The 15606-nt window shown below is 44.8% G+C and overlaps 1 protein-coding gene across 1 annotated transcript in view; it reads right to left on the reverse strand.

The window, feature by feature from the left end:
* The window catches only part of INPP5D (inositol polyphosphate-5-phosphatase D), a 227840-nt gene that overhangs the window by 29779 nt on the left and 182455 nt on the right, over nt 1-15606 (reverse strand). Inside the window, exons 19-22 of the mRNA XM_040427895.1 lie at nt 15055-15144; nt 14113-14226; nt 11439-11518; nt 10827-10914 (exon numbers count right to left, since the gene is read on the reverse strand). Coding sequence (XP_040283829.1) covers nt 10827-10914; nt 11439-11518; nt 14113-14226; nt 15055-15144 — 372 coding nt within the window. The remainder of the gene's footprint in view (nt 1-10826; nt 10915-11438; nt 11519-14112; nt 14227-15054; nt 15145-15606) is intronic.

A 15606-nucleotide genomic window follows, 5' to 3' on the forward strand; every position in this document is an offset into this window, starting at 1 on the left:
TTGACCAACAGCCATTTCACATCCGATATCTGTGATCAGTGCAACTTCCTGTTGCTCACTGACGGTTGAAACCAGAACTGTCTGTGTCTGATATATTTGGCAATTAGCATTGAAGGCAAATCTGTTGCGGATTGTGTCATCTGATGCCTACAATTATTAAAACTTGGGCAGCTAAGGCTACTTTCACACTGGCGTTTTGGTTTCCGTTTGTGAGATCCGTTCAGGGCTCTCACAAGCGGTCCAAAACGGATCAGTTTTGCCCTAATGCATTCTGAATGGATAAAGATCCGGCCAGAATGCATCAGTTTGCCTCCGTTCCGCTCTGGAGGCGGACGCCAATGTAAGTCAATAGGGACGGATCCGTTTTCCCTGACACAATCTGGCACAATAGAAAACGGATCTGTCCTCCATTGACTTTTCAGATCCGTCTATGCAGATCCATGACGGATCCGCACCAAACAAAAAAAAAGTGTGTGTGTGAAAGTAGCCTAAGCAAACAGGAGGAAAGTGAATGGGTAACATGGTGGCATTATTGCTGAACAACACTGGGGGCTTGATCTAACGTCTGCGTGGTGCTGAAGGGAGTTTACTCCACGTACTCTGGATTACTTCCACACTACAAAAACATACCAGGGTGAGTGTGCATGCTGTTGGAAAATTAGATTGCACGCACCATTGGGGACAGGGACTAATGTGGGTGAGGGCAATCTGTGTACCCCACACTATGGAATATGGTGGAATAGAGAATAGGAAATAAAAAAAAGTTAAATTAAAATAAATATTTTGAAGAATTGTGTCATTGTAGTTATACAGCAAAACTTAATTTTGGTAGCCCATCCCTGAGAGCTCAAAGCAGCTGTGTGCCGCCATCTTGGAAAGTCTAGAATATATACATTCTCTACCAGTATGTCTTTTTTTTTTTTTCAGTGTGGAAGGCCCCCTCTCAGTCTGTCGACTGGGCAAATTGTCTTCGAGTGCATCGTAGAGGCATGTCTGGCAGTCAACAATCTTTCACAAAGAGGTACACTACCCAAAAGCATCCTCTGAGAGTCTTTTTACAGGACAATGGGAAAGCAGTTTTATGTCTTCTTGTGGCAAGAAACCACACCTGTAATCATTTATATATCTGTCCGAAACATAACTGCATGCTGAGTTTTGCAGCAATGTGACATTTTTTATCTAGGTGCGTTATTATTTTTTGTCAATTAGTGTAGTTAAAAAGACTGTGCCTCTCCTTGAGAACCACCAAGCATGTGAGCTTCTTAGTGTGTGATACCGCCAAGCGTACTTGGGGTCATTTATCAAACTGGTGGAAAGCAGAACAGGCTTAGTTGCCCATAGCAACCAATCAGATTCCACCTTTCATTTTTGACAGCTCCTTTGAAAAATGAAAGGTGGAATCTGATTGGTTGCTATGGGCAACTAAGCCTGTTCTACTTTACACCAGTTTGATAAATGACCCCAACGGTACCATTAAGGGTAGCTTCACAGGACAGATTTTTGGCATGGGTTTCAGCCCAGAATTGGACCCAAAACCACATCAAATCTGCTCTGCTTTCAATAAGTTGTATTTGATAAATTGTATTGTAGCCGTCGGAATTTCAGAGCTTAGACACTGCACATGTAGAAAATGTGTGGGTGATGACTTTAAAAGAAAAAAATGGGAGATGCACTATAAATATACTAAAATGCCAAACAACGTGTGCTATTTTTAAGGAATTGGACAGACATAATGACAAGCTCTGAAGTCTGATTGCTCTGCTGAGGAACAGAACTTATCTGCATATGCTCTGATTCCTAATGGCAGATGGAAAGCAGAATATTGGCAGCTCCATGTGCTGATGTGTCACTGAATATGCCATTGGAATTGTTCAGCAATGCTTTTATTAAAGCAAATGGCATTTATCATGTAGAGAAAGTTAATACAAGGCACTTTCTAATGTATTGTTATTGTCCATATTGTCTACTTTGCTGACTGGATTCCTTTTTCTGTCACATTATACACTGCTCGTTTCCAGGGGTTAAAACCGCCCTGCAATCCGGTAGCAGTGGCCGTGCTAGCACAATATAGGAAAAAGCGCCGGCTCTCTGGTGACTGGGACCTTGGGAGTGCACATAGTCCAGCAATTTCTATTATAGTGTGCAAGCAGGGCCACGTCTTCTAGATTATAAGGTGGTCGTAACCATGGAAACGAGCAGTGTATAATGTGATGGAAAAATTAATCCAGCCAACAAAGGAGGCAATATGGACAATCACAATACATTAGTAAGTGCCTTGTAGTAACTTTCTCTACATGATAACTGCCATTTTCTGAAGTGAGACAACCCCTTTAAGCAAAGCTCTTTAATAAGTGCTACCTAAGGCCCCTTTCACACGGGCAAGATTTCCGCGCGGGTGCGATGCGTGAGGTGAACGCATTGCACCCGCACTGAATCCGGACCCATTCATTTCTATGGGGCTGTGCAGATGAGCGGTGATTTTCACGCATCACTTGTGCATTGCGTGAAAATCGCAGCATGCTCCTCTTTGTGCGTTTTCCACGCAACGCAGACCCCATAGAAGTGAATGGGGCTGCGTGAAAATTGCAAGCATCCGCAATCAAGTGCGATTTTCAAGCACGGTTGCTAGGAGACGATCGGGATGGAGACCCGATAATTATTATTTTCCCTTATAACATGGTTATAAGGGAAAATAATATTCTTAATACAGAATGCATAGTACAATAGGGCTGGAGGGGTTAAAAAAACTAAAAAAAATAAAAATGTAACTCACCTTAATCCACTTGTTCGCACAGCCCGGCTTCTCTTCTGTCTTAATCTTTGCTGTGCACAGGAAAAGGACCTGTGGTGACTTCACTACGCTCATCACATGGTCCGTCAAATAATCCATCACCATGGTAAAAAAGATCATGTGATGGACCATGTGATGAGGGCAGTGACGTCATCAAAGGTCCTATTCCTCAAAGACAGAAGAGAAGCCAGGCTGCGCGAACGAGTGGATTAAGGTGAGTTAAATTATCTGTTTTTGTTCTATCTCTTGTCCGCTTATTGTAACTTCTCAGTGGCTGTCCTCTTCCCTGCTGTCTCTTTCTCTCTGCTTGCACTTAGTAGGTTAGGGACTGTCGCCCAGTTGCGCTCTGTCACCTAGGGTGGGTGGTGCAAGTAGGCAGGGACAGGGGACCGGGTGGCAGATCAGGGGGTGCACCTCCGCTTTATCTTGATTCCCGCGACTCTACCCGTGACAGAATTACAGGCCTAAATTTAGCATGGACCCTATACCGAGCCTCACCGAACATGTGCAGGATCTTGCTCAAATAGTACAGGAACTTGGGGAGAGACTACAAGTTCAGGAGACCATCCAAACTCCCCCTATTCTTGCTCCCGCCACCGTTCAGGTGGAACCTCACATTAATTTGCCCGATCGGTTTTCGGGTGACCGTCAAAGTTTTTTAGCTTTCAAGGAAAGCTGTAAACTTTATTTTCGACTACGACCCCACTCCTCCGGCCCTGACCCACAGAGGGTTGGTATTATCATTTTCTTGCTTCAAGGGGACCCCCAGGAATGGGCCTTTTCTTTACCACCAGATTACCCTTGTCTTAGCTCTGTGGACCTCTTTTTCCAGGTGTTAGGGGTTCTTTATGATGAACCTGACCGAGCCTCTGTGGCAGAATCCAATCTTAAGGCCCTCACTCAGGGAAATCGTCCTGTGGAGGATTATTGTACGCAGTTTCGCAAGTGGTGCGTTCCTTCGGGCTGGAACGAACCAGCGCTCAAATGTCAATTTAGGGCAGGCTTGACTGAAAAGTTAAAGGATATGTTGGTTTGTTATCCCTGTCCTGACTCTTTAGAGGAGACCATGACGCTAGCCATCAGACTTGATAGACGGATCAGAGGGAGACAGCGGGAGCATTTGTTTTCTCCTCATAACCTTCTTCAACCTGAGACTCCCCCCCTTGAACCCAGGATGGAAGCCCACTCGGACGAGCCCATGCAACTCGGGATGACGCGAAGAGAACTACGTCGTCGTCGCGGCTCTTGTTTTTATTGTGGGGATCCCGAACACTGGATCCGTCAGTGTCCTAGAGCTCCGCTTTCTGGAAAATCATCCAAGTCTGAGGGATTCAAGGACAAGGTACTCCCGGAGATGGTAAGAAGTAAACTATTGCTGCCGGTTTGTATTGCCTTTGGGGTCTTAAAGGTGTCAGGAAATGCATTTGTGGATTCAGGGTCAGCTTTTAGTTTTATTGATTACAAATTCGTTGATCAGATGGGAATTCTTATACTAGAATTACCCATCCTGATCCAGGTTGTCGCCATCGATTCTACCCCCCTGCTAGGGTGCACAGTAAAACTCCGTACTCCGGAGGTTACCCTATCTGTAGGGATCTGCCACTCTGAGAAATGTTCCTTCTTTGTTTTAGAGAATCTTCCAGTTCAGGTAGTCCTTGGTATGCCCTGGCTTCAGCAACACAATCCGGTCATTAACTGGAGTTCGGGCGAGTTAGAGAGATGGGGGCCTAACTGTAATTCTTGCTTAACCGTAGTTCAAGTTGGGGTCTCATCAGATATTCCTCATTTTATTGCTGATTATTCAGATGTTTTTTTCACCTCTGAGACAGATACTCTCCCTCCCCATAGGTCTTATGACTGTGTTATTGACTTGATACCGGAGTCCAAATTTCCTAAAGGACTGATTTATAATCTGTCCGGTCCTGAGCGCAAGTCCATGAAAGACTACATCCAGGAGAGTCTCAAGAAGGGACATATTAGGCCCTCCACCTCTCTCCTGGGAGCAGGATTCTTTTTCGTTAAAAAGAAAGACGGTGGTCTCAGGCCCTGTATTGACTACAGAAATTTTTATAAAATTACTATTAGGAATCAGTATTCCATCCCGTTGATTCCTGATTTGTTTAACAAGATTTTGGGTGCTTCTTGGTTTTCTAAATTTGATTTGAGAGGAACTTATAACCTAGTTCGTATTAAGGAGGGAGATGAGTGTAAAACTGCTTTTAATACTCCAGAGGGACACTTTTAGTATCTGGTTATGCCATTCGGTCTTTGCAATGCCCCAGCTGTGTTTCAGAATTTCATGAATGATATTTTTAGAGAACTTATTGGCAAAGTTATGATTGTTTATCTCGATGATATTCTTGTCTTTTCACCTGACTGGGATTCTCATGTGTCTCACATCAGATTGGTTCTTAAAATCCTCAGGGAGAACCATTTGTCTGTTAAATTAGAGAAATGTGTATTTGGAGTTCAAGAGATCCCCTATCTTGGCTATATTCTTACTCCTCATTCATTTAAAATGGATTCCAGTAAGGCTCAGGCTATCCAAGACTGGGTAAGACCATCCTGCTTAAAGGCACTCCAACGTTTTTTTAGGATTCGCCAATTTTTACTGTAAATTCATAAAGAATTTTTCTGTTATTGCCAAACCCCTCACGAATCTAACTAAAAAAGGTTCGGATCTGGTTAACTGGTCGTTGGAGGCCTGTCGAGCCTTTGATACCCTAAAAAATTGTTTCCAAATGGCTCCAGTCTTGGTTCAGCCCGATACCGAGGAACCTTTTGTGGTGGAGGTTGATGCCTCAGAGGATGGTGTGTGGGCCGTCCTTTCACAAGGGTCCTCTAACCTCACTAATTTAAGGCCATGAGCCTTCTCTCGCAAGTTCTCTCCTTCGGAGAGAAATTATGATATTGGAAACCGCGAGTTACTGCCCATTAAATGGGCATTTGAGGAGTGGAGGCATTTTTTAGAAGGGGCTAGACACCGTGTTACTGTTCTCACTGATCATAAGGACTTAGTGTTTCTTGAGGCGGCCAAACGCCTTATTCCTAGACAAGCCAGATGGGCCCTGTTTTTTACTCGTTTTAACTTTTCTGCTACTTTCAGACCAGGAAGTAAAAATGTTAAGGCAGATGCCTTGTCCCGGAGTTTTAATGCCATCCAACCTCCTGATACCACCCAGAAACCCATCTTGCCAACAAACATCTTTGTGGCAGCAGTTTCTGCGGATCTTTCCTCTGAGATTCAACAGGCTCAGCAACTTGCTTCTCCACAAACACCGGCAGATAAGTTGTTTGTTCCTGAATGTGTCACGAGGGTGTCAAGAGCCACGCCTGACTCCGTTATACCCGGGGTCAGGAAGTCGCAGCGGTTGGCTGCGCGCTCTATGTAAGATAGGGCTGTTTCCTTATGGTAGCTTTCTGGGTTTGCTTTGCAAACCCTTTTGGCTCACTCAGGGATCCGTAGCTCCTTCCCCTCAGCTGTTCCTTGTCCAGCACTCCCAACCTCCTTATATTCCCCTCTCACACTTCTCTGGTTGCCAGAAATAGAGCTTCCTGCCTGGACATCTATTCTGACCCTCTGGAGCTGTATTGCTGCGTTCTCTGGTTGTTGGTCCAGAACGCTACCCTCTGGATCCCTGTTGGACCTTTGTGGTCTGCTGTGGTCGCCCACCTGGGTGTATGTGTTTGTCTGTATTGTCTGTCCTCTCCCTGGTGTTTCCCTCTTAGTGTCAGTGGTGCGGACTAGCGATCCCACCGGCCCGTTCACTATCTAGGGCTCATTTTAGGGAAAGCCAGGGTTTAGGCACGTGATCGCCGCACGGGTGAGGAACCCGTCTAGGGACGTCAGGGCAGTCAGGTGCCAGCCGCAAGGTGAGTCAGGGGTCGCCACCTTTCCCTCTCCCTTGGGCAGGGCTTTCCCTTTTCCCTCCCTGTGTGTGACGCCGGTCATTACAGAATGCTTTCGTGTTCAATTATTGGGTGAATGTCATGACTCCGTGCTCTGTGGTCATCCAGGTATTGCTGCCACTAAGGAATTGCTGCTGAGGTCTTTCTGGTGGCCCACTTTGTCTAAAGATGTACGGTCTTATGTTTTAGCTTGTGATGTTTGTGCCTGGTCTAAGACCCCAAAAACACATCCCGCTTGTGAACTACAACCACTACCCATTCCCTGTAAGCCATGGTCTCACATCTCCATGGATTTCATTTCTGATCTGCCCCTCTCTGAGGGGAAGTCAGTGGTGTGGGTAGTGGTTGACCGTTTTAGCAAGATGGTGCACTTTGTTCCTTTAAGTAAGCTCCCTGATGCAAAGACCTTAGCATCCTTGTTCATTGAACATATGGTACGTCTGCATGGTGTCCCTGAGAATATCGTTTCTGATAGAGGCATTCAGTTTGTTTCTAGCTTTTGGAGGGCTTTTTGTAGAAGATGCGACATCTTTGTCCTTTTCGTCTGCTTTCCATCCACAGACCAATGGGCAGACGGAACGGTTAAATCAGGCAGTGGAGCTTTTTCTAAGGTGCTATGTAACGCATAATCAACTCCTATGGGTGAGATACCTCCCGTTGGCAGAATTCCCCATCAACAATCAGGTTAATTCTTCCACGGGGGTGTCTCCTTTTTTTTGTAACAGTGGTTTACATCCTCGTTTTCATTCTAATCCCTCTGTATCCTCACTCAACCCGCAGGCAGATTCTTTTACCTCTAGACTGTGCACAGTCTGGGCACAGGTTCAATCGAACCTGGAAAAGGCCCATGAAACCCAGTGTAAACACGCTAATAAGAGACGTTCCAAGGGGGTAAATTTTGTACTCAGCAATAAGGTGTGGTTGTCGACTAAAAATCTTGCTTTGAAACAATGTTCTAAGAAATTCTCGCCGCGTTTCATTGGACCATACAATATTATTGAGCTTATTAACCCAGTATCTTTTAGACTTAAGCTACCTGACTCCCTCCGTATATATGTGTTCCATAAGTCGTTACTTAAGAAATATGTGTCACCAGTGGTTCCGGTTAAAAAACCTCCTCCACCTGTGGAGGTTGAGGGTCAGGAGGAATTCATTATTTCTAAAATAATAGATGTCAGAAAGATTAGAAATTCCTTTCAATACCTGGTCCACTGGAAAGGTTATGGACCTGAGGAGAGGTCCTGGATACCTATGTCGAGGATGCATGCTTCTAGGTTAATTGCTAAATTTCACCGGGAACACCCTGAGAAACCTCGTCCACAATACTTGGGTCCGTTGGCCCCTCGTAAAAAGGGGGGTACTGTAAAGGGGCGCCGAAGGCACACTCGGTCTCCCATCAGCCGCAGACCTGCTGCTTAGCTTCGGGAGCGAGGATCTGTGTTTGGCCTCGTTCCCAGGGCGGTCTTGCTAGCTGGGAGGCTCCCTGCTCCTAGGTCTGCCTTGAGCGCCGAGCTGATCACTCGGTGCTCGACTTGTTTGTCTGTCGTTCATGTGATGCTGGCCATGTCACATGACCCTCACTCCCCACTATAAATACAGGCGGTCTGCTGGCTACAGGTTGCCTGTGATTTTCGTCCTATAGGCTGTGTACTTTGTTATTAAGCTACCTCTGGAATTGAACCTTGATCCGCCTCTTGACACCTCTTCTGCCTACTCCCTGTACCTTGACGCTACCTCTCGGATTTTGACCTCGGCTTGTTTACGGATTTGTCTTTGCCTCTTCCCTTGTTAAATATTCATATTCCCCATAAAATAAAAATTTTGGAGCATCCTTATACTGTATGTTGCTGCAGCCTGGGAAGAAAAAGAGAGCATGGGAGAGGCAGTGGCTCTGGCTGCAACAGTAAGGGCTCATGCACATGAAAGTAATTTATTCACGATTCCGTGCCCTTTTTTTGTGGCCTGTATGCGGATTCATTCTCTTCTGTTGGTCCACATAAAAAAACGGAATTTACTCTGTGTGCATTCCGTTTCCACATGGCCGTTCAGCAAAAAAAGATATCCTGTTATTGTCCTTTATTACAGATAAGGTCGGACAGTCCGTTTCGCCGGAATGCACACGGCCGGTATCCATGTTTTGCGGACCGCAAAACAGACAAGAGTCGCGTGCATGAGCCCTTATCCTCATAAATTACAGTGGCAATCATCACATTGATGCTCCCTAGGGACAGGGCAGTGACAGGAGGGCGCACCCTTTCTTCCCTCAGGGCACATCCTCATATGGGGCTCCTGCCTGATGGTAGCTGGGGTGCCCTTTGTGGCATGAGTTTGGTACAGGTGCAAGTCACGAGATGTGGCCAGCATATGGTGCTGGGGTCAGGACCAGGCCAGTTGTAGAGAAATAGACAAGTCTCTCTTTACTAAAGTGCAAAATGGGAGTTATACTATATCCAACAGTATCAAAACACAGTTCCAAACAATTCACGGTGCACATCTTCTCCGAAAAGCAGTGCATAGTTATATGCAATGATGGGGGTTGTAGTACTCCTTCTCTCTATCTTTCTCTTTCTGTAGAATCTAAGGCTGGCAATCAGTTTCTTGCAAAACATGTCTGTAATTCTCAGGCTGAGGGGTACAGGATTAATATACGGCTGGCCAGGACCAGGTCAAAATGTGAAGGGTGTATTAGCAATATCCCTCTCACTGTCATAAAGTCTCTAAGAATAAACAGCAAATACCTTACTGACTGACTCCAATGCTCGGTCATGCAGATACTAGACCTTCTAGTTCTTTCTTTTCACTCTGGAATACTGCAAAGTGGGGATGGCTTGCTTGATGCAAATGTCTCAGATTGACTGAGATTGATTCTCTGGGACTCATGACTAGTCTGAAAGGAGTGAGCACATGTAGCTCCTCTCTCTTCTTCAGCTGGCTTAGTTTTTTGGCAACATTTATACCTGTTTCCAGGCGTAAATATTAGTAAATTTCCTGGGGCTGGAGTCTCAGCTCTGGCTCGGCCCCTGAGACCCCCCGCTACGCCCCATCCTGCTCAACTGGCGAACACAGCATAAAACAGGCCGTGCAACTAAATATTGTCGCACGGCTTGTTAAAAATGGGACTTGCGGCTATTTTTCGACTAAAATAGTTGCAATTCCCTTAATGGGGTTCTCCGCCTTTTTCTTACTGACTATCCTTTGGATAAATCATTAGCATATGATCAGTGGAGGTCCGACACTCGGGACCCCCGTTGTTCAGCTGTTTGAGAAGGCAGCAGTGCTTGCAGTAGCGCTGCAGCCTTCTCGCTGCTTCCTGCAGGCTAGTGATGTCACAACTATGTCAATTGCAAGCGCAGCTACAACTTAGGGTCCATTCACACTTCCGTAACGTGTTTTGCGGATCCACGGATCCGCAAAACACGGACACGGCAATGTGCGTTCCGCATTTTGCGGACCGCACATCGCCGGCACTAATAGAATATGCCTATTCTTGTCCGCAATTGCGGACAAGAATAGGACATGTTCTATTTTTTCGGGAACGGAATTGCGGACCCGGAAGTGCGGGTCCGCAATTTCGTATCCAGGCAGCACATCGTGCTGCCCCATAGAAATGAATGGGTCCGCAATTCCGTTCCGCAAAATTGCGGACGTGTGAATGGGGCCTTATTGAAGTAAATGGGTACAGTGGTGTAGTAATTAGCTCCATTCACTGCACAATGGATGGATCTGTATTTCTGGTGCCAACTACCTGCTCCTGCAGAACAGATGATCAGGGGGTGGTGTGTGTCAGACTCCCGCCGATCAGATACTGAGGATAGACCATCAGTATAAAAGGACCTGGAAAACTCTTTAAAATATCTTCAGACTGCAGACTTTGCGGACTTTGCTCTGCTCTAAGTATTTGTGTAATGATCTATCTTGAGCTCAGGAAAATCTGCCACTGCCCAATGCGATATGGATAGTGAAAGGTGGTCTGACACTTTACCCACATGAGACTAAGTAGGTAAATCCAGCACAGTTCATGTGAAATTGTTTGCCTTTCTAAAAATCCCTTTCGTCTTTCTGGTGAATGGAATTTAATGCAGAAAATACATTAATATAACAAGGTGTGCAATATATTTTTACTAACCGTATGACTCGTCAGTGTCTGAAGACTTGATACAGATCAGAAGATGCTGGTCCAGGAGGTACTCAAGATCTGAGATGATTGGTGTTAGCTAAAAAGATAGAACTGTGATCATGGAGAGAGACCAAAAAGTACGAAATAACACAAAAGGCGTTGCAAAAAGATTGATGGGTGATGTGATGAGACAAAGGATAAACATTAATATGAAGCCAAAATTGTGCTAATTAGAAACCTACATCTCGGCACTGGAGAAACACATGACATATAAATGGTGTGTAGACAGAAAAAGAAAGAACATGTTTTATACTTAGGTATGTCAAGTTATAGTAACCTATGACATTTATTTTGAATGTATTTTAGAGGGTTTTCTTAGATATTGATGACCTATCCCATCGAAGAACAGAATAGTGAGAGGCTAACACTTGGTGGCCCCATGATCAGTGGGTGGAGCTGGAAGTAGAAAGCTTCATGAATTGTGTAGTGGTCATTCCCAGCTCTCATCCACTTGGTATTGAAATACATAAAAAATGTCCATGTGTTGTCAGGAATACTTGTCAAGAATAGTGCTGACACATGCATGATGATGAGAGATGAAAATACAATAGGGATAATCACCTTTGGGAGAACTCCAAACTTAACTACTAAAGTGCCACTGTCACCCTCCTGATCTTCAGCCTCTGAGCTCTTCACCATATCTATGAGCCAGGAACATAATAGGATCTTTGTTATTTGGGTGTACACAGAAAAACCATAATATTTTACACCTTTCCTATTGGTTTCATCAAAAGTATCCAAACATATGACTGAGGGTACTAACATCTAGTCAAAAGGGGTATCCCATTAGTAATGTAAAAAATGAAGATTATATATCATGTAGTACATGACAATCTCTTTTCAACAGTGCTAGAACCAGCCCTGTACCTCACATAGATCTAGAAATACCCCCATTCATTGATGCAATTGGTCTGCTAGACTTCAGAGGTGTGCTCCTTGTGTGCTCCAGCTGAAGGATGAAACTGAGCATGTGCTTCCACCTCAGTGAGGTGGACACGGACATTAGAAAAACAGCAAACAGCAGGTGGTACTATACAGATATATTTTATTGAATAGCTCACTGGGTATACAAAATTTTTAATTACATGCAATTACAAAAGTATTCAGATCCAGGTGTTGATTTGAATGCAGAATATTTTTTGTGGGACAACCCCTTTAAAGGAGTTTCAGTGACCTATGAAAGAGGCCTAAGGCTGGAGCTACATGATGAATTTATACAATATACCGTATATTGCATAATCAAAGATCACTGTGTAGCACTGTGGCCGCTCAACATAGTGGTAGCGAATGGAATCTGATATTTGCAGTAACTGTGACTCGACACTCGCAAAAAAATCAGTGTTGTTATTTTTGAGACTGTTAAACTCGTCAACTTGTGGGTTCAGGTTTCTTTGATGCAGATTTTGAAGAGAAAACCAGATTAAAAGAAAGAGGAGAAGTTGTATCTGTCCCTAATACTTTCTCTCCTGCTGCAATCCATTCCTGATTTGGGCTTCAAAAACTGCATAAAAAAAACTGTGACTATATCCTAAGGACCTGTTCACATGGCTGATTTTGCTACTGCTGTTTTTTCACTTTAATTGCCTTGTACCAGTTCACGGTGTAACCAGTGGCGGATTACAATAGGGACGTTCAGGTCGGCAGCCCTGGGCCCAGCCATATACTGCGGCGGGGCACGAGAGCGCATAGTTCCCTACCCCGCCGCCGCCCGCCAATCACAGCCATAGGCATCAGGCCTAGTAGGCCTGAGGCCTATGCGGTAGTGAAATCTCGGCGCAGGTGGGTGTGATGAAGTCATCGCGCGCCTGTGCCGGGACGCAGCACTGTGACGTGTGCGCACCTGCCTCATCCCGCCTTCCTCTGCGAGCAAGCGCCTGGCCCTGGACATAGGTGAGTATTTAGCAGAATTTTAACTTCATGGGCCTACTTTGGGGGACATGTGGGGTAGGGACACACAGGAGGACATATTAAGAGACATCGAGTACATTGGGGGGAAATTACTATATTGGGGCTTCTGTATAGGGGCAAATTACTGTGTGGGGGCAGTGTGGGGGAAATTACTATGTGGGGGCAGTGTGGGGGGAAATTACTATGTGGGGGCAGTGTGGGGGGAAATTACTGTGTGGGGGCAGTGTAGGGGGGAAATTACTGTGTGGGGGCAAATTACTATGTGGGGCAGTGTGGGGGAAATTACTATTTGGGGGCAGTGTGGGGGAACTTACCGTGTGGGGAAGTTTGGGGCAAATTACTATGGGTGATTACTATGTGGGGGCAGTGTGGGGGGAATTACTATATGGGGGCATTGCTATTGGGGGGAAATTCTATTATTTTTGGGGACACCATACAGGGATTATTGCTTGGAGCACAACATAGGGTGTTATTATTACTGGGGGCACTCTAGGGGACATTATAGCTGCTATGGACACTATAGGGACATTTGGGGTAATTTATCAAACTGGTGTAAAGTAGAACTGGCTTAGTTGCCCATAGCAGCCAATCAGGTCCACTATTCATTTTTGACAGCTCTTTTGGAAATCCAGTTCTACTTTACACCAGTTTTATAAATGACCCCAATTATGTCTATTAGGGTCACTATTTTTTTCAGCAGTATAGTACCTGAGGCATTAGGGAGCACCACGGGCACAGTATTGGGAGTGGCAGCAGGATGACACTGTGGAAACACCAGGATGGGGAGGTTGATGGAAAAATTTAGAAATCTAACGTGTCTGTATTACAAACTCTGTAGAGACGAGATACAGCTGAAAGAATTTGCCATGGCCGTCTGGGTCAAATGGAGGAGAAGAGGAAAGAGAAGGTCTACATGACAGGAGACGTCACTGGATGTAAGAGGTATGTGGTGCTGTATTCTCCTCCATGTCTTTTTTATTATAATTATATGTATTAGGACCCAATTTTTTATTTTTTTTTAGTCTGAAAATGTCATATGGCCTAGGAAGAGACTGTGGCACTCACGAAGCACCGCAGCCTCTTCTTAAATTTTTTTTAAACTAAAATGGAGGGAGGGGCCCAAGTTGGGTAGACAGCCACGGGCCTATCATGCACTTAATCCGCCCCTGCGGTGTACCACCATTTGTGTCAAGAAGAATCATGTCTCTTCTTGGCACTGTTGTGGCTTTAAACCGCCAGTCAATCTACTCCAAAATTTCGGCAGCAAAAGATGCCGTGTGAACAGGCACTAAGGGTCTAGCCTGAAATTAAGACATTCAGAACTTACTTTCTAGACAGTATGAATGGAATTCTATGTAGAACTTGGTGTGGCTCTTGGTGTGCAGCGTCGCCTTGCAGTTCAGCAGCTCAATATATCCTTGCACATCTGAATCACCTAGATCTAGGAAGAAAGTGAGATTGAAAGACCACTAATATAATTTCAAGTGCCACACTGGCATATATGTTGGGTGATGCTAGTATGGCAATTGTTTGCAGCGATCTTCACAGGATTATAGCATAAAAGAACTTTAATTTCCTAGCCAAATTCCTAGTAGTCATAATTAAATTGTGCTATACATACTAGGAATTAATTTTAATCTTCCTTCCTTCCTTTATTCACTACAATAATGCAACAGTATTTCATAGTTTGTTAAAATCCTAGAGGGCCACAAAGGTCTGTGATACATAGAACGATTTTTTTATGTCTGGTTTATGCCTTGGTTCTTCATTGTTGTACTATTCGGGTCGTGTTTGTTCACATCAGTGCTTGTATTTCCATTGTTCTGCTCTGTTACAGGAGTGAAAATAATGGACGTGATAGACCGGTCACAGGATGTTGGTTATGGCCAGCGTCATTAGCATAATCCTCATCAGCCTCATCCCCTAACTGTGCCTGGGGAAACTCATGTCCCCCTACACCACTCCTCTTCCAGTAGTAGCTCCTCATTCTCCTCCACTTACTCCTCCATGGGACTTCTCTGTGCGGATCCTAAACAGCTACAGGTCGGCAAGCAAGATGCATAAGCTGTTTTTCTTCCACCATCTGGTGGTCATGGCACTCCTATGGACTGTAGCTTTCATGTGACAATAAGTAGCCTCCAGTGGTACTACACTAATATAAAATTAGCTATGTGCAATAAAAAAGCACACTGACTTTCAAAACCTGTAGCTATATCGATTCTGACACCATAAGAAATCATATTTGGTTAAGTTCCCAAAGTTCTCTTACTGTTTTTTGAGACAAACTGGGATGTTACTCCAACTTGGAATGTGGCAAATACAGGTGAGTGGTCACTAGTCATTATATCTTCTGTGCATCCTGCAGAAAAAATGATATGGACAGACATTATTGATGTGCAAATCACTAAATATTTCTGCCACCCACCTCCTATCCAAAGGTCCCTTTACACGGGACAATTTTGCAGGCGATTGTCTGGAAACAATCTCCTCCACAGTATGAGGAGGAGTGATCACTAATGCCATTGCTCGTCACCATACAGAATCATCATCTGCTGGCAGCAGAGGCTGTTTCGACGTCACGATCTGCTGCCGACAAACGACGATATAGGTGACCGCATGAAAGATGCGATTACCTGATGAACGAGTGATTGGCACGTTCATCGTGTAATCGGCAGCACCTTTAGACCACCAGATAATCGATAACGAGTGTTCCTACAAATGCATGTTATCGATTATCTGGCTGATTCTCGGCCTGTGTAAAGGGCCCTTATAACACCTTCCTGTCTAAGGGTGGGTTCACATCTGCGTTCTGGATTCCGTT

The sequence above is a fragment of the Bufo bufo genome, chromosome 4 (assembly GCF_905171765.1).
Source record: "Bufo bufo chromosome 4, aBufBuf1.1, whole genome shotgun sequence".
In the NCBI taxonomy this organism is placed as follows: Eukaryota; Metazoa; Chordata; class Amphibia; order Anura; family Bufonidae; genus Bufo; species Bufo bufo.